Below are 23512 nucleotides of genomic sequence, written 5' to 3' on the forward strand. Positions count from 1 at the left end.
TATAAAAACACGTGGGCTGAAGTGCTAAGACATGTTCCTAACAGTATTTTTCATTAAAAGTTGCTACACTAACACTCTTAAAATGATGCCCCATCATTACTCCATTTAGCAGTCACAGTGCTGCAACTCATAACGAATTAATTTGCATTAATGTGGGTTTCATGTGTCCTTCCGTGGGTATGCCATTGTGATTCAGGCTTAATAAAACTGACACGACAATAACATAGTGCTTTTTATTTCACTTTCCAGAACAAACCGACCCACACAAATCCTCTCGATTTTTTAAACATTTTACTAATATATTTAGTACATCATAATTGGCCCAGCACGAAGGAATCTAGTTATCTTCTCAGTAAATATTTATAGCATCACTCTTTCCCATTCATTCTGCATTGTCTAAGAGAATCTCACTGTAGCCTACATCTGCAATTCATTGACTTTACAATTTACCACATGTTGGGATGGGAGAGGTCCTAGCTCCATTTGAATCACTACACAAATATGCAAGTGATTTATCGGTTTCAAACTGAAGACTGCAAGAGAGGGACTCCACTTTTCCTGAACATTACTTCTTCTGGCAGACCATGAACAATTACAGTTCCTACTAATTAAGCTCTGTAAATGTGCTGTGCCCTGCTAATGCCTACCAGGCCTCAGATTTATTTTCATGATGCCAAACTTTAGGGAGCAATTTTAACTCCTTCAGAACTGATCCCACTCCTATGCATTCCTTCCTGTGCAGACCGAACTGTTTGGGAGCTACTTCATAACAAAAGGAATAAAATATAACGGGCCGAATTACCAGCCCGAAATCAGATGTGCCTAAGGAAGAAAAACCTATCTTGGGAAAAGCAAGAACACCGCGGCTGATAACCCGTTCAAAGATCCCACAGCCCCATCTTTGTAATGAGCTGTTTAGGGATTCACATCTATCCCTGAGGGCTAGTAAGTTTCTGCATTCCATTGATTAGAAAGGCAAACCTTTCGGCCTGGGTCTTTAAGTTTGGGATGGATGAAGGGAAACATCCAGCCAGAAATGACAGAGCCATCACTTCCCCATGCCGCTCAGCGGTCGTCTCGGAATCCCACACTTTCCCCCTTTTACAGCCTGTTCAGTTTGCAATACACACACACCAGAACTGCCCACTTTTTAAACATAAATTAAAATCGGCAGGACAATTCCTCTCTCACACCAGGGTCTCAGCCACAGACAATGCCCCACCCAGTCTCCCCAGCCCCGGGTGCTTACACGGTAACTGATGTGAAACCTATCTGTTGCTAGATAGAACACCTTGGGTGACCAGGGAATTGGAACCAATCTGCAGAGCAAAGCAATATCCTTTCTAACAGGCCCTCCCATGGTACCCCCATCTCCCCCGCAAAGCAGCTTCCAATCCCCAATTTCAATTCCCCCAAGCTCCAGTCTTGGTCCTCTCTTCTCACACTTTCCTAATCTTTCTTGCTCAAGCATTTATTTCACCTCCTCTGGATACTTTTCTCTGCCTCCTCCCCCAGATACCAGGGCATTTTTCCCTCCAATCCCCAAAGTAAACCTGGATTTTTCCCCCCTCATCTATTAAATTCTTTTAATCAACTCTCCTCACCCCACCTCACGTTTCTGAAACTCTCATGTTAACCAGCGCACTACGCAATGTGTATATTTTACCTTCCAGCTGAGTGGAACATCATATAAATTAAAGAGCAGTCTCCCATATCAGGTTTCTTTAAGTATTCTGGGAAAAATGCACAATATAGGCAACGTAATCTCAAAAAAAAAAAAAAAAAAAGCAGGGGCTGGGGAGGGGGAGATTAAGAAAGAAGAGAGAAAGGAAAAAGAAAAGGGAGAAAGCAGAAGAGGGAAAGATGCAAACACCTACAGCAACTTTGCTTTAGAAAAAGGCATTGGTGCAGAGCCCCCCATTGAATTTCCATTCCTGAAAGTGCTCTTTATAAATGTGTATAACAATAGCCTAGAGGAGAAGTACAAGTCAGCTGCCTAAGGAGGGGAGCTGTCTGTCTCAGTAAACTCAGATGGGGGGGTTAATGGAAGGGGGGGAAGCAGCATTTGCGTTGCGCTCTCCCCTCCCATCTCATTGCTTATAATTAGTGAGAGAAATTTGAGCTACTGCCAATGTCTGTGGACCTTGAATATTATAAGGCCAACGTGGCGTCAAATATCTTAACATTCATAAGTGTTATGGGCTGTAAATAAAGCCTGTGGATTTATGACCCGGTGGCGTGCTTGCCAGCAAAGGACTGGGGCACATTTCTTTCAGCAGAACTGTCGAGGTGCAAGTTTGCCTTTGGTTGTAAAATTAACCATTTCCTTCACAAATGTGCTCAATTATAAGTCAGAGTTGAAGATTTACTTACACAGTTGCCAATATTCACTCCCAGAAGAAACTCAGACGCCCACATCACACATCCCTTCAAAAATAAAACCCTCAAGAATTTGGTTCACCCTCCTTTGCGAAACTTTGAAATGTGTCACCTCAAAAGAGTTATAAATGCAGTCAAAGATATTATCTAATTCCACTCAAAGACTAAAAAGCTTACACCTACTTCCTTGGAAAGTGCTTATTTATTTGGCAAAGCCATGATTTAAAAAAAAAAAAAAAGTGTAAATCACTCCTTGCCTGAAGTCTCCTCCCTCCCCCCAATATAATGTCATCTACTTCCTGTGTCGGAGAGAGTATTTGCTAAATCCAGGTTGTCTCATACTTAACTGCCAATAAACCAACTTCCACATAACTTCCAGACAGCTGGGGAAAAGGTCCTCGGAGTTTTAGTCATGGTCCAGAAACACGCGTCCACACAAAAATCTGCAGCTGTCCCTTCTCTGCAGTGCATTTTTAATGTGATTCAGGGGCCCCTGTTGTGAAACCTCTGACAAAATGTAAAATCCTCTTAGATACCGTCTAGTTTACCCACTGTGCGTGTGTTAGAGAAGTTGCACCAAGAAACCTAGGCACTTTTTGCACACACCCAGGCACCTCATGGGATGTAAGGAGGCATTCAAAACCTGGAAAGACTTCTACTATAATCTTTAAAAGGGCAGCCCCTGGTGCAACTATTAAAATGCTAGTTCTCTAAAGCAAATATTTTTTTTAATGGCGTGCAGAACTGCAGTGATCCAACGCCGCAAACAGAACAGCATTCTTGATCAGCAAGGGCCCGGAAACCTTCCTGTAACTTTTTCACAGCTTGCTAAGAAATAGAAAGCTCACCAAGTTCCAGCAGTGACTCTAAATGAAATCCCTATCAGCAAAATTAAAATCAAAGTAAAACAGTCCTAGCAAGACCGGGGATTGTTTTCCTCAAAATCTTTTCTCAATCAGAGATAGGGAGCATCAGTCAAAGCTACTTCCTTTAAGCAGTCAAAAGTTTCCAAAAACACTTTTTCCAGATAAGCACTGGCTCCCAACTGCCTAAGAGTTTGTTTCTGGGGTTTCAGAAAGCTTCAATATCAACAAACTGGAAAGCGCTGGCATATTAAATTTATAATCATTAAGATATGACTTATTGGGTGAATGCTGACCACATAATCCATACTGCAGACATTAAACCACAACCTATAAAGATTAGCGTGGAATTAATACTGTTGCATTGAGATTGAAATCTAAACAGGCTCGCCATAAATATTTCTGAAGGAGATGAAAAACAATTAGCATAAATACCAAAGAAGGGCAAGAACACCTGTTCTTTTTCAGGACGATAAGCATTTTATTGTTCTCTATTTAAAATGTAATGACCTGTGTAATTACAGTAATATTACATTGTTATGTAGGGGCTTGGAATGTCACACTTTGAAAAGTGTTGTCAAAACAATCAGGAGTGAGGTGGGGGGTGGGAGAACAACAGGGAGGGACCACCATTAACCCTTCACACTCCAAGGTCTAAATCTTTTGTATTAGAAAGGATTATGTTGTTTGAGTGAGGAGAAAACATCCATTTTCACAAACCAGAAAGAGAAGTTGCCCGGCTAAATAAAACCCCAGTGAATAGGCCCCTCTTGGTTTCCTTTAAATGCTGGATTCCAAGTGCTGCTTATTTATCTGTCCAATTCAAGATGCTGCTTATTTATCTGTTCAACCTAGTAGCATATAGCTCAGCTGCAAAGCAAATAACTTTGGATAAAAGAAAATGCAAGGGCTATAAGAGCCAAACTCTTAAAATGGAATTTCAAACCTAACTGGAATTTCAACCACTATATTCCTATTTGTTTGCCAGGAAGGAAAAAGAACCGTAAAACTACTTTTTCCTCTCAACTTTAATATGGTTGCAGTATTCTTACCTTTAGTACACAAATGTTACCACAATTCTAATATTTGCAGTTCTAACACTTCTTGTCTACTTAAGGACATCACTCCTTAATGCATTTTTGTATCTGAATCTGTCTTTCTAAAAGCCATTCCTATTAATGTATCAAAGACTAAATTAATGTTATGCAGAAATCCTTGTCGTTTTAAAATAAAATTATTACTATCAAGCTTTATGGCGTCTTCAGCAATTAAAGCATTATTTTTGAGATAATGTATTATTCATCGTAAGCTGATTTAATGATACTCCTTAATTCTTTCCATTCTTAAATAGAAAAGCAGAAATCAGGGTTCCAGAGAGTTTGCAAAAAGCAAAGGATGCAGCTGCTTACAGGTACAGTCGTAAGTAACAGAAAATGTAGCAAAACGCACCACCACCAAGGAGAAACCGAAAAAGAATAAAGCATACAGCTAATTTGTCTTTACACCTCGCCCTCAAAAACAGACCCTGTAAGGCACTAAGGATTTCAGATGAGCGTAGAAAGACTGCTGTCTTGCCTATAGATTCCTCCGGCAGCTGTATCAAATCTGGAATTGCAAGCTGGCTCTCTGATCCAGGACGTCAGAAGTGACACACAACAGCCTACCAACCTCATTTCCATGGCTCTGCTGACCAGCCTAAATAAATAACTTTAATTTTGGAGCACATAATCTAACCCAGGTAACAGAGAGGAAGGAGGAAGGGGCAGTGTACACAAAGATGTCCGCTGGTGTTTGACATGTAAATACTAAAACTGCCTACTGAGTTCAGAAACGTCTTCTCAGACTCAATCTGATGTCACAGCACAAGGCCACCCGCTACGTCCACAATTAAAATAACTAGACGCCCTCTATTCCTATAATGCCCACAAAGGGGACGGATCCTTGGGAGCCTTCCTTTTCGCACCAGGAAATCATTTATTTGCCTTTAAGAATTTCCCTGTTTCCTAATTACAGCACAACACAACCGCTCAAGTTGTAGAAGAAGGGACGGCAAGACCGCCAGCGTCAGACAGCGAGTTTGAACAGAGTCAGGAAAACCAGCAAGCCCGCCATCAAAGCTCAATATTCAGATGGCCTTTTCGATGGCTAAGTGGATTTTAAAATAATAGTACGGAGCTTTCCTTCGTATGGGAGGGAGGGGAGGAGAGGGAGAAATTCTCAGGGTTTCTTTGGAATGTTGCTTGGTCGGGTTTGTTAGTACACCAACACTCCGCTTCTGAGCCGAACAGTCCCGTTTAAGATGCCCCGTAAGCTCCCAAGAAAAACACAAAGTAAGCGGACTGTGCTTCCCCTACAGCTGCAAGCCCGGAGCCCGGCCCCAGCAGCCTGGCCGAGCTGGCCCTGCAGGAGAGGGTCGGGCCGAACCGCTCACAGCCTCCCAAGCATGCAGAAGCCTGGGCGCTGGGGGGGAGGGGGGAACAATTATTTCTCTTTCCTAGCCATAAAGAGTGACCGGTCTAGCATGCTCTTGCCATTTTGCCAGGGCCCAAAAAACAAGTCAAACCTGATAGTTAATATTTTAATGCTTAAAAACACTTGTAGATCTGATCGACTCCCGTCCTGCAAGCCCTCGGCCATTAGCACCGAATCCACGGCTGCTGAACAGTGGATGCATTATTTCAAATTACTATCTCGAGTTACCGAAAAAGAAAAAACAAAAGTAGTGTGTGTAAATAAGGGGTAAGGGACCAAACCAGAGAAGGTGCAAAATGACAATCCCGGGAAGCCGGGCACAAACACGTCTTGCGTCCAGAGACTGTAATCATGCTTTTCAGAGGGAGGGAGAGATGGGGAGGAGGGGGTTCAGGATGAGGGCAGGGGGCAGGGGCCGGTGGGGTGCAGGGATGAGCCGTATTAACAAATGTCAGGGGTGGGCGCGGGACGCTCGCTGCAGCAAGCGCCCCTGGAGCCTGGCACCCCGCGCCGCCCTGGGGCCCCCAAAGTTGGGTGGCCGGCAATCAGCGGCCCACTCCCTTAAGGGAGGGGCGCCCCTGGCCTCCCTCGCCCCCCTGCACCCCCTTGAGCCCGCACACCCTGGTCTCTGACCCCCCCCCCCAGGGCCCACTCAGGGCCTACTCGGAAGCTGGCGAGCGCAGCCCCCGCTATACACCCCAAGGCGCCAAAATTCCCTAGAAACACATCAAGTCCGCTCGGAAGAGGCCATCCAGCTGCACACAAACCAAGAACCCGGGCCACAAGGGCCTCCCCGCCCCGCATAGCCCTGCCGCCCCGCGAGGCCCGAGAGAGCCCGCAGCCAGTGCGCCGGACGCCAAGCCCGCCACGGCGCCTAGGGCGCTCGCGGCCCTGCGGGGCTGCCAAAGAAAAGGTCGCCTTAGAGCCCCCAAGTTTGCGGTGGGACGAGTCTGGGAAGTTTGACCTTCCAGGGAAAGGGAGAAGGAGGGCCGAGGGCCAGTGACCGCCACTAGAAAGCTAAATAAACAGCAGCCCGAAAGAGAAAGCCGAGGCGCCTCTGCAGGGCCCCCGGCTCTGCGCGCTCGCCAGCTCTCAAGTCCAGCGCCTGGAGGAAAATCCACTCTCTACCCGCGCGCCGGGCGCAGCCCAGCCGCTCAGTGCCCGGCAGCGGCAGCCAAGGGGTTAACCGGGGAAAGCCCAAGACGCCAAAGAGGGAAGGAAGAGAGAGAGGGAGAGGGAGAGAGGGAGCAAAGAAAGAGCCACACAGTCATCTTCCCAGGGTGAAGAAACCACCACCACCACCACCAAAGGGGGAGGGGGAATCAGCGCAAAAAAAAAAAGTTCTTCGGGTTTATTTCCCCCCCCCAACAAAGCCCTGCTTGGAAAGAAAGGTCTCCCCAACATCACGAGGCAGCAAACTGAAAGCAAGAACATGGCGAAGTGCAAACAAATCCAGTCCACAAAAGGCAGAAAAGTTTGGAGAGTTTCGGGCTGCCTGGGCCACGAGCGGGGGAGGGGAGGGAGGGAGGAGGCGGGGGGGGCGGGGAGGGGGCAGGGCAGGGGCCGCATGCGGGGCCGGGCGGGCGGGCAGCGGGCGGGGGCCGCGCGCGGAGGCACTTACGGTTCGGGCGGTGGGCGAGAGCGATCCGTTGGGGAGGTAGGGGCTCGTCAGGTCGGGGATCATGATGAAGGGGTAGCCGGGATACGGTGGCCCCTTAAAGAGCCCTCCATCTTGCCTCTTGGCCGCTAACATGGCGGGGCGGCGAGGGGACGGCGACGGCCGCGCGGAGCGGGAGAGAGAAGAAACTTTTTAGAAAGTGCCCCGCGGGGCCGGGCGCCCCGGCAGGGCCGGCGCACGGCCGGGCCGAGCGGGGCGCGGGGCCGGGGCGCGCGGGGCGGCCGGCCCGGGGGGCGGCGGGGGGCGCGCGGGGCGTACTCACCTTCTTCCAAACTTTCCCGGGATTTATCTCGGAAACTTTCGGAGCGAGGTGGAGGCCGTCTTTCCGCCTTCCCGGAGGGGTGGAAGAGGGGAGGGCGAGGGGGCAAACGCCAGGCAGCGGGGGGAGAAGGGGGAGAAAGAGTCAGCGGGGTGGGGGGAAAGAGAAAACAGGGTCACAAGTTTTTGCCATGGTGGCCCCGCACGCACCCGCCGCCCGCTGGGCCCGCCGCCGCCCCCAGCCCCGGTTTCTCCCCTCTCGGCGACGGTCGCCGAGCCCAGGAAATAGACAAAATACCCCACCAGCCCGGGGGGCTTTTCCTACCTCGGAATCGGAGGAGCTGTTTTGATTCGTTTCTGATTCATTGACTAGAGACGATTTGACATCAGCTAAATCCCTCTCTGCCGAGGAGTTTTCGGAGCTCTTCTCCTCCTGCTCGCCCTCGTCTTTGAAGGAGATCAGTTCGTCGTTGGCGCCTAGGTCATCCCCTCCACCGCCGTTCAGCTGCGGCATTTTTTTCACCCACCAGCAGCAATTTTGGAAGAAAAATGAAGGAGGAAGAAAAGCCAAAAAAAAAAAAATCACCCCCAAAAAGTTTTGGCCCCCCCCCCAAAAAAATATTGCAAGAAAAAGACGAGTCCAAGGTGAACTTTTTTTTTTCTGCTTGGGGGTCTTTTTCTCCTGGGGAGGGGAAAAGAGGGAGGAGGGGAGGGGAAGGGGGGGAGATCTTCTGCACGCGTGAGTTTGGGTTTCTTTTTTCTCTCGTTCCCAAGGATCCGATCAATGTGCAAAAAAATAATAAATAAAAAAGGGGGGTAAAAAAAAAAACACCAACAACAACAAGAAGTCAGATATAAAGAGCAAAGGGGGGGGAAGCCGAAGATACAGGAGGTGCTCGTGCCGCTCGGATTTGAGTGAGTTGAAGTTAGACTGAGAGCTTTTCAGTTCAAAGGCGGCGCTGATTGACAGATAGAAAAAGGGGGATCGAAATCCGGAGGAACGGAGTAGTCTGGGAGCGGAGATTATTGACAGGGCGAGAGGAACACACTCGCCTTAATGAGATGCCGGGGGGCGGGGCCTGCCCGGTGACGTGTGCATAAATAAACAGCCGGGGTGGGCGGGGCGGGGGCGGCTAACAATGATCCTTTAGGGCGCCGGGAGAGGGAGGAGGGAGAGGAGCAGGAGGAGAGGGGCGGGCAGGGAGGGGAGCGAAGGGAGGAGTGTGCAGGGGGAGCGGCCTGCGCGCAGTGCGAGCGAGCCCGGGAGTCGGGGCGAGGGTGCGGGGACTCGCTCCGGGAGGGGGGCGGTTTCAGAAAGACAATGCGGAGTGGGAGAGGAGGGGAAGGGGGTGGCGACCGCCGGAGCCAGGAATCCGAGCCGCGGAAGGCGGAAGGAAAGCCCACTTGGGGGGCGGGGATGCGGAGAGGCCCAGAAAAAGTGCACTTTAGAAATATTAGAAATAAGTCTCAAGGAAGGGGAAAAGGAGGGAAGTGCTGTGGGAAAGGACGGGGGGTGCTTCGTGGTTAATCCAGCAGCGAAATCGGCCACCCTTGGGCGGGCTGTAACAGAAGTGGTCAAAAGGAAAGATCAGCCCTCCACTTTCTGAGAGCTTGGGGAAGTGAAGGGCTGGGCAAAGTTCCTGGTCATCTCACAGTGAAAGAAACTAGTGACCCACGAGGCCTCCCTCCTCCCTTTTTTTGTTTATTAATAGTGAATCATTTCATTAAATGTTAAGTCCCACTAGGGTAAATATGCCAAGATGACTTTTTATCCAAAAAACAATCAAATACTGTAGTGTTTGTCATGGGCATTAAAAATATCCTTAAGAAAATATATATGATTCTTTTAAATGTAGAGTGGTGTTTTTTGTTTTTTGTTTTTTTTTTTTTCTCTTTAACTGACGTTGGAGGTGGTAGGAAATGAGCTAGGATTCAAAGTCCTTTCTGACTTTGGAGGTGAAAAGTTTGGGCGTTAACACCGCTGGGGAAAATAAAACTGAAAGTTCACCAACCCCTGGATCAGTTGGGCTGGAGCCTTTCTTGAAGGGGGTCTGAAATGAAATCCTCCAAAAGACTGACCAAATAATCAAGATGTACATGGCTCTGGCAGGAAATTGCTAACCAAGCCCATGCTGAAGACCTCCCCCGAGGAGACGGGAAACCTGGGGTGTGAGGCAGGTATTTGTTGACTTTTAGGTTGGAACCCCAGGCGGGAGCAGATTGATTTGCTACAAAATGGGGAACAGAATTATGTTAAAGGGAAAAGGCCCACCTCCCAAAACGCAGTTCTGAGTGATGAAGGAAGAACGTTCATTTTCTTGCAAATACCCAATGAGCAGTGGACTGCCGGACACTACAACATGCAAAGGGTACAAAAAGAACCAGAAAAAAAAATAAATCAATAAGAATTAGCAAATTGCCTATTAGGAGCAGTGCTGGTCTACGGTCCATGATGTACTGTTACCCCACCTTTCCTTTAAAAATCTCACCTAGTCTTCAGCTGGCCCACCAGCACCTAGGTTTCCAAAAGAAAGCAAATTTACCATGTAATATTTAGAGAGTTTGGGGTTTCAGCAAAACTGTTTTATAGGCTAAGGTCTCAGAAAGAAGACTACTAAAAATAATGATGCTGAGATTGACAAGGCCAACGAATTCCCCAGCACTGGAAAAAATTCACAACCACATTTGCACACTAAAGAACAAGATGCAGGCAAAATAAAAATGGGTTGGGGGGGCAAGAGGAGAATCACTGTAACTCCAAACTTTAATATTAATCAGAAAATCAGAAGTAGAGTGAGAAGGAACCTAAAAAGAAGTAAAACAAATGTGTACATTTAATCAGACAGGATTGCATAGGATACAAAGCACAGGGCTAATTAGTCTCAGCAGGTAGGACTAACCTTCAGACTTCATAAATAAATAAGGCGGGCGCAGTGTCTAAGAGGGAGAGTGGAGACAGAAAGGGGATTATTTCAAGACACCAAGTAAAAACATGAAGAATGAAATGCTTCACTGTTAAATCCATGTACAAATGGATTTAACAGTTTCCTTTTTTAGGTCTTTTCATTTGGTCACCTTTAGATTTAGACATTTAGCGAAATGACCATTGCTTTACACACTTGCTAATTGTCACCTGTATACCTGGTGTGCCTAAGTCTGTCTATATACAGTGTAGACTTTTCCTAAGGCCTGTTTTAGGGGCTTATTTACTTAAACTGGAACACATTTATAGTAACTCAATTTTATGGCAATTTCTTTGTCCTGTGTGGTGGGTTTTTTTTTTAATCTAACCCTGATTTGAATTAAGTGGTATAATGAGGTCTTCTATGTCCTTTATAGGACTACCTGTATAATAAAAGCTCATAAATATACTGAATTGAAATTTTTAAAAGTGTACTTACTGTTTTTAATGTACTGGTCTGCATTTTTATCATATGTAAATACTAAGAGGCTTTCTTCCAATGATTAGTAACCTCATCCATTTTGGCATATCCTTATTTTTCTCATTCAAAGAGAACTCTTGAATCTTTCCTTCCTTAAATCTCTGATTTAATTAAGCAATTAAAAGTTATTCTATGATAGCACATGTGCCACATCTAATTTCAATGCTTAGTGCCATAAAAAGGCATGAGTAGACCAGCAAGATCTCAGGCAGTCAATACCCCTGAGTCTCTAGAAGGGCTTCAGGTGATGCTTGAATTGAGGAGGGGAAGGGGGACGAAATTGGAACTGCAATTGGCAAGAAGCGAGGTGATACAATATTCCAAAAAAAAGTCAGGTTGGCCCACAATTGTGGATGTGTAATTTATAGATTTGGTATGAAATTTTACACAACAGTTGGCTTGTGTCCAAGTGTTGAGGCAACTTCTCTCTCTAGATACTGATGACTCCTGGTTTATGGGACCAAGAGTTCTGCCCAAATGACAGAGATTCTAAAAACACAGGAAACCAGACCAGATCTGACTTTAGCCTGAGCCAGGAGATTTTGCCACCATGGCCTTTGCAGACTGGAAGGAGGGTGGCATGGGGGAGAAGCTGTGCCCTCATCCCTTGGAGCCTGTTCCTGGGACCAGCTAGGTCCCAAACTATAAGTACCTGTCCCTCAGCCTCCCTAACCTTCCCCTCCTCCTCTTCCTCCACTGCCCTTCAGTTTCTTTGTTTCTCTGTTTTCTTACCCACAGTTCCCAGCCTTCGTTCGATTAAATCTTTTTCTGTGTATATGTATTGATATCTGCCTTTTACCTTAAAACTTAAGTGAGTAGGTTACCTCTTCCAGGGGTACTTCCTTGTTCATCCCTACCAATGAGTGTGCAAAGGGAGTTACAGATTATATAAGTCACTTTTCAGGTGCTGTTTCCCCATGGGGGAGTTTCGGTGGAGTGTTAGGTGCCCACTGAAACACGTGAATGTGGGGACTGCAGAAATAGGCTGGCCATAGCCATGTTACCTGTGGCCCTTTTGTCTTGTCTCACCTGGGGGGTGAGGTGGTTGGACTAGATATTTTCTTAGGTTCTTTTTAATATTCAAAGAGTCCATGAGTCCGTAGTTCTTCCCTATACCCCAGTCATAGCTAAGAGATTCATGGCACACCAGCAAAGACAAACCATATTGAAAGCTTGGCTTTAGAATTCAGGAAAAACAAGGATAGTTTGCTAGATTTACCAGAGGTGGGGAATACATGTTGACAGCCATATTCAGCTCCCCCAATCACTTGGCAAGATTCTACTAAATTACCCTTGGCAGTGATATGTACATGTGTGGGTGTGTGTATTTGTGTTCCTGTATGATTTCTCTTTAAAGATCCGGGCTCCAAGATGGATGATCTGTTACCCACTGTGTTGGACTTATCTATGCAGGGAGTGTGCTGAGGGAAGCCAAAAAAAGAATCTGAAAACATAAGGAAGCTATAAAATGGGGAAATGTTTAGAAGCCAAAGTCCTGATTCCACTGTGAGATTTTCTGTTTGCTTTTTGTTCTGCGTGGGTGATGGTTCCTTATTTGGACCTTGAGGAAAGCTACTCCCTTAGCCAACATAGGAACATTAAAAATTGGACACCCAAGAGTTTTCAGTTTTAGCAGGAGGAAGGGGTAGGCAAAAGTACCCACTTCACAAGCATCCTTTCCCCGCCCCCCCAGTGATTCCATCAAGGGACTTGGAAAGGCACACACCCTGCTCTTGAAACCCTGAGGAACACTCTTCTGTTCTGACATTTTTCTGAAGTGCCTGGCTTGATCAACTTGTTTCAGCTAATAACAGGCCCAGGTAATAAAGTGACAATAATGCCTGATGATCCAAGGGTTAATGGGGAGATGTATGCATTTGTTCAGGGTTTCATCGCCTGCCTTCATAAGATGATTACTACTGCTATAGGCATTTGTGACAGGAACACCTTTCTGAAAGACATCAGTCCTCCATAAATATACTTTTCTTATTGACAAGATGTCTTTTAACCCTAATAGTAATGGAAGAAGGCCAATAAATGAAACATTTACTGCATAACTTGCCTTATTTTGGGGTGGTGTATGATTCCTTTCTAGCCGTCTCTAGAACATGTTTTCAGCCTAATTTGCTCCCTAGAAATTTCACTCGCTACAGTTATACGTCTATGACGTTTTATTGCCTGAAGCCAAGTCTGCATAAGAACTTTCTTAAGATATACTTATCCTAATGCCAGGCTACAGGAACTGGGCTGCTTTATGCTGAATTATTTGTGCTACCCTGATATACAGGGCAGAGACTTCCCGATAGTCATTGCCATAGGGTAGGTCTAAATGTTTCTGAGAAGGGGGAAAAAGGCAGGAAAAAGGTGAAAAAAGTTTCATCTAGGTTGATTTGTAGAAGTCTTTAGAATTAATAATTGGGTGTATATTTAACATATTAAAATGCCTGAGGTTTTTTCTTTCCTTTTTTTTTTTATAATAGCTTCAATGACTACATCCTGTATTACAGGGCATCTTTGCCCACTCAAGCCCTTTGCTATGTTCCAAATGTGATGGAAACCAAAGCATCTGCCACAAAAACAAGGGCACTTTAAACTGAGGCAGAGAGGATGTCAGCTAGCATTGAGCAACCTCATAAGGTGGCTTATGTCTGTTCAAGGGGCAGAGGAGGTGAAATTTCAGAAAAGGACAATGCCATTGTTCCCCTTGTAATTTTTCTAGGTGTGGGCTGACACACCAGCTCTGGCCAAAAGCATCATGGGATGGAGGAGGCCAGGGATCCAAGAAACCCCTAGGTCCAGAGTGTGAAGGTTTCAGGCTTGGTCCCCCTAGGAAGTCACAGCAGCATTGGCCCCAATCTCTTTGGAGATAGGACTAAATCTACATTGATCAAATCACCAGAGACTGGATTAGAATCAGCAACTCTCCTGCCTCCCTTGCAGAATCCCAAGTGTTTCTGTAAATTCCAAATTCCAAATTGGTATGCGTGGATTGTGTTTCTGCTTATTTGGATGGGGAAAGGAAAGAAGGTTAAATGAACGAGTTCTGGGGTCCGGCCTGAGCTTGGATCTCAGTATAGACAGCCGCCTGCAGCGCAGGGTTCAGCAGCAAGGAGAGAGGCTTCCATTGACTGTCATTTTTAGCAAACTCCGTTTCTTGATAGCCTGAGGGCACACTGTAAATACCTAGAGCGGGAGGGAAAGCATTAATCGTTATTTCTTAAAGGTTCCAGGATGCTGAGAGTGAGAGCTTATAATGACCCCAAAACCCCATAAGAAACACAGGTGCCCCTCCCACAGAAACATGGTCTTTCTCTATGCCTGTGTCCCCACACGCTGATTCTCCCACGCTTTCCAAGGATGGCCTAGGTTCTGCACGGCCTGCTGACAGCTCACGGATGCTAGTATTGCACTCACCCTGCAAAGGCCTCTGCTCCTAAAGAAACCCAAGTCCTGGGCTGGGAAGAACCTGAAGGGGCCTCCAGGGTCCCACCACTCCCCTTCTCCTTCCAGCCAGAGTTCATCAGGGGCTGGAGTGAGACCCTCCCAGCCCTGCCAGGCCCCAGATCCCATCCCCACCCCCCAACAACAAAGGTAATGACCCTACCTGAAAGCCACATGGGATATTTCTAAGGGAAGGATCTGATCATGATGTCTTTCAGTACTCTCTGAAGGAACCTCACATACTCCTTTACAGAAAAAGCATCTTGCTAACGTGATCTTCTGGCTATTCATGTTACATCATTGCTGATTGCAAAAGAGCATGTACGGTAGAGTTCTTTTTTTAAAAAATGTGTAATTGCTCATTGAAAATATTTGGAAGGATATGCTCCAAGATGTCAACAGCATTCTTTTTTCTTAGATGATAGAATTTGGGGTAATTTTAACTTTCATTCTCATGCTTTTCTATGTTATCTTTTTTTTTTTTTTTTTTTTACAACTGGGCATGGATCATTTGCGTCATCGGAATAGAAATAATGCTCTTTCTATTTTGGGAAATAAATGCTTTGACTTTCTTCCTCCTTCTCTCTTATATCCATACCTCCCACACAAGTTGGGGATATTTTAAGGTAGCCATTGCTAACATTGCACCTAATTTATAATTTTAACCTCTGTCAAATTTATTCTTATACTTGGATTTCAGAGCACAAGGAATGACACAAGATTCCATTTTACTCCTTTAATTTAAAAATAAATGATGGGCCAGGCGCAGTGGCTCACGCTGGTAATTCTAGCACTCCGGGAGGCTCAGGCAGGAGGATCGCTTGAGCTCAGGAGCTTGAGGTTGCAGTGAGCTTTGATGATGCCATTGCACTCTACCCGGGGCGACAGAGTGAGACTCTGTCTCAAAAAATATATATATAAAATAAAATAAAAATAAATGGTGAACCCCACCCATCCAAAATGTGCTTAGAGACCTGCATGCCAGTGTCACTGCAGCATCCTTGTCCTATAAGGGGATTGTCCTTCTACAGAGCCCTGTCTTATAGATTGTCCCACTTGCTTCTTACAACACCTTGTGAGGTGGAGAGGGCAAATATACTTATCCCCATTTTACAGGAAGGGAAACTGAGGCTCCAAGAGATCCAGGTTGGCCCAGTGTCACACGGCTGGTAAGTGGGAGGCCAGGCCAGGACTGAAATTCAAGTTTCCTGATTCCCAGTCCAGGTCTTTTTTGTTCCTGGATCCTGAGCAACCTAACAACAATCGCCCTTACGACCTTTCTCTGACATTGTGGGGTTCTAAAGGGGATCTTGGCAGAAACGTAAACAGATTCCTTTAAAGCAGAACCCCGCCCAGCCCCAGCCATGTTATGAAGTAGATGACGTTTGTCTTCAAGGGCCATCCCTCCCTCCCTCCGTATCCTTCTTCTGCAATGCCCACAACTCTCTCCCCAACATTCCCGCTTTCTCACCCGCCCCCCAAAACAGTGCCCTTTTACTTTGCCCCAGGGTATCTCAGCCTCAGCACTATTAACATTTTGGACTGAATAAGTCTTTGTGTGGGCAGCTGTCCCTCGTGAGCGTGAGCGTGGCTGCATCAGGCAGCATCCCTGCTCTCCACCCTCTAGTTGCCAGTGGCAACCCTGCCCCCTCTCCCTACCTCCCCCCCCGACCCCCGCAGTTGTGATAATAAAAAATGTCTCCAGAAATTACCAAATGATGTCTCCAGCAGGTTTTGGTGGGGGGGCGGGGTGGAGGTGGGTAAAATCATCCTCAGTGGAGAACCACTGCTCTACATTGGAACGCTCTCTCTGGAAGAAATGTAACAAACTTTAGATTCACTTTAGTAAGGCAGTTCTCTACTTGGTAAAGGGGGCCACCACCCCTTCTCCCCTCCCCCAGCCCCCCACCAAGGCAACTGGTGTCTGTATCAGGATGGCCTGGGGAGTTTTTGCAAACTGTGCCCCCCTCCCCCACTGAGAACCTATGCCCTCACCAGGATTCAAATCTTGGCCTTGGCATGTATAGATGAGTGACCTTGGGCCCATCTAGAAATCATTTTGACTCTCTTCCCTTATCTGTAAAACAGGGTTGTAATATCTACGTCTGAGTGTTGTCATGAGGAGTCAGTGAGACAGTGAACGAACACGTACAATTGCCTTGACTTCTGCAGGGTTCAAGAGCAATTCCCCTTTCTTGCCCCCCCCCCCAGATGGGGGTGGAATACCAGGACTGAGCTCAGTTCTGGCACCTTGGGAGGCCTTAGTGACCGTTAGCTCTTACTTATCACTGTTACTCTCTCTTTCCCAGTTACCCCTCTCTAGCGCAGCTGCATTATGGACAGGAAGGGTGTGGCTGGGCGAGGTAGCTCTCCCCTGTAATCCCACACTTTGGAAGGCTAAGGCGGGAGGATTGCTTGAGGCCAGGAGTTAGAGACCAGCCTGGCAACATAGCAAGACCTTGTCTCTACAAAAAAATAAAAATTAGTCAGGTGTGATGGTACTCACCTGTAGTCCCAGCTACCCAGCATTTGAGGTTGCAGTAAGCTGTGATGGCACTACTGCACTCCAGCCTAGCAACAGAGCAAGACTCTATCTCTTAAAAAAAAAAAAAAAAGATGCTAAACTCAAATTAAACACATCCCCAAAGACAAGCTAGGCAGTTGCACAGTTGCAGCAAAGACCCTTTAGGATCTGTCTGTGGTGCTGCCCATTGGGAGGGGGCAGCCCCACCAAAGAGTGTCTCTAACCACTCTCTGTCCCTCCAGGCAAGTCCTCCCTCCCAGTTAAGGACAGCTTACAGATTTGGAAAGCACCCAACGCTTCATCACAATGGTCTAGTAATTTAATAATCTGCAGCCCTTTGCAAACACTTATTAAGCAAGAGCAGTGAGGAGGGCTGCCATTCTTCTCTCACCCCCTCTGCCGCCACCCCTGCTTTCTTAAAGGGAGGCAGTGAGTGCTGGCTCCCAGAAGTGGTCTGCTTTGGGCTAAAAGGGAAGGAAGGGCGAAGGCTAGGTCAAAAGGAAGAGAGGAATCCCAGGTTACAATAGTTGGGTCAAGGCTACTGCTGCTGGCTACTCTGGGTTGGATGATCTCCTTCAGACCAAGCCTCTTCTAACTCTTCCACTTTTAGGGAAGGGTATCAGAGACCCCTTTGAGAATCCAAAGCTAGTTTTAGGCTTGCTCACCAGGAAAATGCACTGATGCTTAAATTTTTGCAAATAGTCTCTAAACTATCTAGATTTTTAATTAAAATTTCCTGCCCTAAATAAAGATTAAAAAAAGGTCTTACGTCTGTTGAGTCTTTTACAATTTAAGAAGTACTTTCCAATTGCAAACAGTGAAGTATGGAGGTAAACCACATGGATTGTAGGATTTTGGGTTTGAAGCTGTCAATGCTGCTCACTGGTTGGGTTGCCCTGAGCAAGCTATTTCACCTCCCTACACTTCCATATTCTCTCACATACAATGAAGTTAGTAGCAGTAGCTCTTATTTATTACAATTATTTCCATTTTACAGATGAAAAAACTGAGACTTCGAAAGACTTGACCAAACTCACTCAAGTCAGTAAGAACTGGGATTTGAACCCAGGACTCCCAACTCCTCCTGTATTGCTCTACTTCTCTTTTAATTTTTAAAACCTGTTTTTTGTTGAACTATAACATTCATATCATAAAGTGCAAGAGTCCTAAACATTCACCCTTGATGAATGTTTACAAATGGACACACCCATGTAGCTACCATCTAGAGTATTACCAGTATGACAGAAGCAATCCTCACGTCCCCTCCGAATCAAAATTCCCTCAAAGTAGGTAAGCCAGGTTTAGGATATAGAACTATTGCTTGAGACCTATTTATGCTAAAAAATTATTTGTTGTTTATCTGAAAATCAAATTTAACTGGGTGGCCTGTGTTTTATCTGGCAATCCTATCCAAAAAGTAACCATTATTCTGACTTTTGTGACTCTGGATTAGTTTTGCCCGGTCTTGTATATCATACAGATGAAACCATACAGTGTGCACTCTTTCGATTCTGGCTTCTTTTGCTTAACATTATGTCTGTGAGATTCAACAATGTAGCAACAGTTGTTTTCATTATCGTATAGTATTCCATTGTATATGATGTTTACATAAGTTTGAATATAAATTTACTTGTCCACTGTACTGTAGATAAAACTTTAGGTTGTTTTTAGCCAAGACAAACAGGACTACTATGAATATTCTTGTATGTGTTAATATATGAATGCATTCTGACATCAGGAATGTGACATATGTTCAGCTTTAATAGATAATATCAAACTTTTTTAAAGTTGTTGAACCAATTTACATAAGACTGTACAGAGAGATCCATTAGCTCTACTTGTATACTGTCAGTTTTTCCCCTTTTTTGGTGAGTATACAGTGGTATATCATTGTGGTTTTAATTTTCATTTCCCTGATGACTAAAGATGTTGAACATCCTTTCACATGCTTATGGGGTATTTAGATGTTCTCTTTAATGAAATGCCTGTTCAAGTCTTTTGCCCATTTTAAAAAATGGGTTGTCTTTTTCCTATTGATTTACAAGAATTCTTTCCATATTCTAGATAAGTCCTTTGTCAGACATAGATTTTTCAAATATCTTCTCTCTCTCTATTCCTTGCCTTTCACTCCCATAATGGTGCATTTTGACAAACAGAATTTCTAAATTTTAAAAACCTCTATGGTTACTGCTTTTGTGAACATGTGTGTTATTTCAGAAATTTTTACCTACCCCAAGGTCATAAAAATATTCTATGTTACCTTTTTGAAGCATTTTTGTTTTATGTTTCATATTTAGATCTACTGGACTTGGGGATTTTTGGTCTATGGTATGTACCTCCCAGTTAATATTTAAATTATTTCCTAGCTTCACAATTCTACAGAATCTATGTTCATATTCACTAATATCATCATTAGATAGTGCCATTTAATCCAACAAAGAACTAGGAAGCATATTCACGTGTGCTGAGTCATTGTGCTAGATGCTGAGACTTTAAAACTTGAACTTGGCATGGTCATTTGCTTGGGGCTCCCAGACTAACATCTTACTCCACGTGGTCTGCACAGACCTATGTAAGGCTCCTGACAACACCTGTGGTGTGTTTTCAGGTTCTCTTGCCTTAGAAGCAAGGTCTACCTCAGATTTACTTTCCAGGGTAGGGCTCGGTGCCTGTCCTCCAAGGTCTGGGAAGGGAGATGGGGCGCATGCTCACGAGTGTTACTCCTTTGGGAAGGAGGTTCAAAGGGAGAGGCTAAAATCTGGATCACATGTGAGTTGCAGGTCCCTGTGCCAAGTAAGAGCCTACATTCCAGCCAAGTCAGTGGTGGAAAAGATATGTTGTCCATTCACTTGGAGTGACTCGAAAATCCCTGGGGCAGCTAAAATGTCAGTAACAGGATAAGTAATAAACCATGAATGACTTTTATGGTACCTGATTGTATCATAACTGTTCTGCTTTGCTGCCCTCACTAGCCCTTCTAATCACTCATCAATCACATAGCTAACATTCAACTACCAATTCCTTAGGCTGGGGAAGGTGTTGCGGACTATTAAAGAAATAGCAACCTCAACCTCAATTTCTATGATCTGTCCTTTGGAGACTGTCAATGCTGGTCCAGATCGTAGGGTCCTAGACCTTAATCAAGCCCAACCCACTACCCTTATACCTTGGACTCTTGAAGGCCCTTTCTCTCTGTTGCTAGTAATCACCCAGAACCCTCTTTCTTGGTTCCTAGCCCCTCTCCTTGGACCAAGCAGGCTCTTTTTCGTAGGATGTATCAAGTAATCTTGATTTTCCACTGGACTCTTTTTGAGGATTAGGGCTCATTCTGGTTCTTCCTGCCCCAGGCCTTCTCAAGGTAGAACATCCCATACTCCCCAGGGAGCCCCAGCCGCCAACACTGACCTGCAGCATTGATGGCTGTTGTCCTATCAGACCCATCACAACTTCCACAAGACATGGGGTCTAGACACTGCAGGAGACCCCAGAGTCCCTAGCAGCTCCAGGCTCTGCCTAACTCTACTCTACTTAATTTCTTCAAGAACAAGATAAAGTGCCTGCCCAGCGGAGTCCAGCTTGCTTCCCCTGAAAGCAGCTGGGTACGGCCTTTATTAAGGAAAATGTTTCCTTTCTGACGTTTGCAGATGGCTTGTTAAGAAGGGAACCAAAGGCTTGAGACCTGCTCTAGAGAGTAGGCCAAGCAGGTGGAGTGTGCACAACCCCCTTCACCACATCATATTAAATGCTCATAGTATCAACAGGACTTATGACTCTTGATGTCAGCCTTGATTTTTAGGCTGTTTCTCCACTGTTTAGTTACTCTCTTTTCCCCATCTTTCCATACTGTACACTTTGAAAAGAAGTTGCTATATGCAACTCACACCTAAGGAGTGGGGAATCAGGCCTTTTCAAATTTATTTTTAACAGTATTTTGTAGCTTTTAGTGTACAAGTTTTACACATTTTTGTCAGATTTATTCCTAAGTATTTAATATTTAATGCTAGTCCTATATTTTTATTCTAAAATACCATTTATTTTCCAATTGTTTCTTGCTAATATATAGAAATATAATTATGAAATTATCCTCTTTATTTCTGATAATATTTTTTGCCCCTGAATCTAATTTATCTAATGCTAATATAGCTACTTCACCTTTCTTTTGATTCATGTTAGCAGTGCATATTTTTGTCAGTTCTTTTGCCTTTAATCGCTTTGTCTTTACACTTAAAGTCATATTTTGTAGACATCAAATATATTTGTTTTTTATTTAATCTGACAATCTCTGCCTATTTATTGAGGTGTTTATACCATTTACATTTAATGTGAGTGTTGCTATGGTTGAGTTTAAATCTACCATCTTGCTGTTTGTTTTCTATTTGTCATGCCTGTTATTTGTTCCTTTTCTCCCTCTTTTTCACCTTCTTTTGAGTCAAATGAACATTATGATTCCATTTTATCACTTTTGTTGGCTTATTAGCTATAACTTTTCATTGTGTTACTTTGATGGATTGCTTTAGGGTTAATACTATATACCTTTAACTTATTATTATTTATCTTCAAATGTTGTTTTGTTTTTTTTTTCTTTTTGAACAGAATCTTGCTCTGTTGCCCAGGCTAGAGTGCCGTGGCATTAGCCTAGCTCACAACAACATCAAACTCCTGGACTCAAGCAATCTTCCTGTCTCAGCCTCCTGGATAGCTGGGACTAAAAATGCATGCCACCACACCTGGCTATGTTTTCTATTTTTAGTAGAGATGGGGTCTTGCTCTTGCTTAGGCTGGTCTTGAACTCTTGAGCTCAAGAGATTCTCCCACCTCGGCTACTGAAAGTGCTAGGATTAGAGGCATGAGCCACCTTGCCCAATCTTCACTGCCTTCTAAATGTCACCAAATTTCACAGGCTTCTCCAGACAGCAGGTTAGGTCCATGGCTGGCACATTGGCAATAGGGATATAGAAGGCCATGCCAGTGAACTTTCCGTTCAGCTTGGGGACGACCTTGCCCACAGCCTTGGCTGTGCCAATAGAGGCAGCAATGATGTTCTGGAGAGCCCCATAGCCATCATGCCACATCTTCCCAGAGGGACCATCCACAGTCTTCTGGGTGGTGATGGCATGGACTATGGTCATGAGTCCCTCCATGATGCCAAAGTTGTCATGGATGACCTTGGCCAGGGGGGCTAAGCAGTTGGTGGTGCAGGAGGCATTGCTGACAATGGTAAGGTTGTTTTCGTACTTCTCATGGTTCACACCCATCACAAACATGGGGGCATCAACAGAGGGGGCAAAGATGATGACCCTTTTGGCACCGCCATCTAGGGCAGCCCCAGTCTTCTCCAAGGTGGTGAAGATGCCACTGGACTCCACAACATAATCTGCACCCACTTTGCCCCATTTGATTTTGGTGGGATCTCACTAGAAGATGGTTATGGGATGTCCTTTGATGACAAGCTTCCTGGTCTCAGCCTTTACCGTGCCATGGAACTTGCCCTGGGTGGACTCATACTGGAACATGTAGACCATGTAGTTGGGGTCAATAAAGAGGTCATTGGTGGTGACAATATCCACTTTGCCAGAATTAAAAGCAGCCCTGGTGACCAGGTGCCCAATACGGCCAAAGCCATTTATTCCGACCTACGTTCACCACGGTGTCTCGGGGATGCAGCTGGTGCTGCACGAGATGCGGCTGTCTATTGAATGGCAGAACCAGAGAGCCTCTTACACTTTCTTACCCTCAGTTTTCTTATCTATAAAATAGAGATAATGACTGTCTGTATCTCATACTGTTGTGAAGATGTGATGAAGCAATGCATGTGAAGCACATAGCAATAGTGCCTGCCACCTCTCATAGTAAAGGTTCAATCAATGGCAACTATTGATCATCATCCTCATCTTTTTCAAGTTCATACAATGTGGACTCTTAGTGCCTTGAAGGTCTTGTATCCTGTGCTTGTGAATGAAAGGGTTAACTCCCTGGAAGGGGCCTTCTAGTTCCTGGTAGAGTGCAGCTCTGACAGCGGGATCAAATGACTTCCGGATTTTCCTTTCCAAACCAGTGGTTAGGGGCTCTGACTGCCCGACCTGCCCCAGAAAGGGGTGGGAGCCGGTTCAAGGAGGAGCCAGGTGGAACTGGATTTTCTTCCCCTGTTGCTTCAGCAGAGTTTTTCTTATAGTCCTTTGTTCTCCCAAACAAAGCAAGAGGAAAACTTCCCCAACTGGTAAATACTATGGCTACAGACCCAGGCTACGGCAATGTGCTAAGCAGCCTTCACCGGCGGAGGGCACAGAGCCCCTGTGTCCGTGACACTGTCTGTGCCAGACAAGAATGCAGTGAGTATTGTTGAGCAAATGAATGAGATGAATGAATGAGTGGATGAGCAGAATGAATGAGGTCTCTTTCCAGTCCAGACAATCATTTCATCCTGCAAAGAGGCTAAACCCTGGGTCCTCCTTTC

General features: G+C 45.3%; 1 protein-coding gene and 1 pseudogene across 18 annotated transcripts in view; both read right to left on the reverse strand.

Moving 5' to 3' along the window:
- Positions 1-8704, reverse strand: part of TCF7L2 (transcription factor 7 like 2) — a 189608-nt gene extending 180904 nt beyond the window's left edge. For all 18 annotated transcript variants that reach the window (XM_045568113.1, XM_045568109.1, XM_045568112.1 and 15 more), the window contains exons 1-3: positions 7976-8704; positions 7655-7721; positions 7336-7460 (exon numbers count right to left, since the gene is read on the reverse strand). In XM_045568113.1, coding sequence (XP_045424069.1) covers positions 7336-7460; positions 7655-7721; positions 7976-8164 — 381 coding nt within the window. In that variant the 5' untranslated portion in view covers positions 8165-8704. The remainder of the gene's footprint in view (positions 1-7335; positions 7461-7654; positions 7722-7975) is intronic.
- Positions 8705-20374: 11670 nt separating this feature from the next.
- LOC123649720 lies at positions 20375-22595 on the reverse strand (annotated as a pseudogene).
- Positions 22596-23512: the final 917 nt, after the last annotated feature.

This window comes from Lemur catta, chromosome 14 (assembly GCF_020740605.2).
Source record: "Lemur catta isolate mLemCat1 chromosome 14, mLemCat1.pri, whole genome shotgun sequence".
Taxonomy (NCBI): Eukaryota; Metazoa; Chordata; class Mammalia; order Primates; family Lemuridae; genus Lemur; species Lemur catta.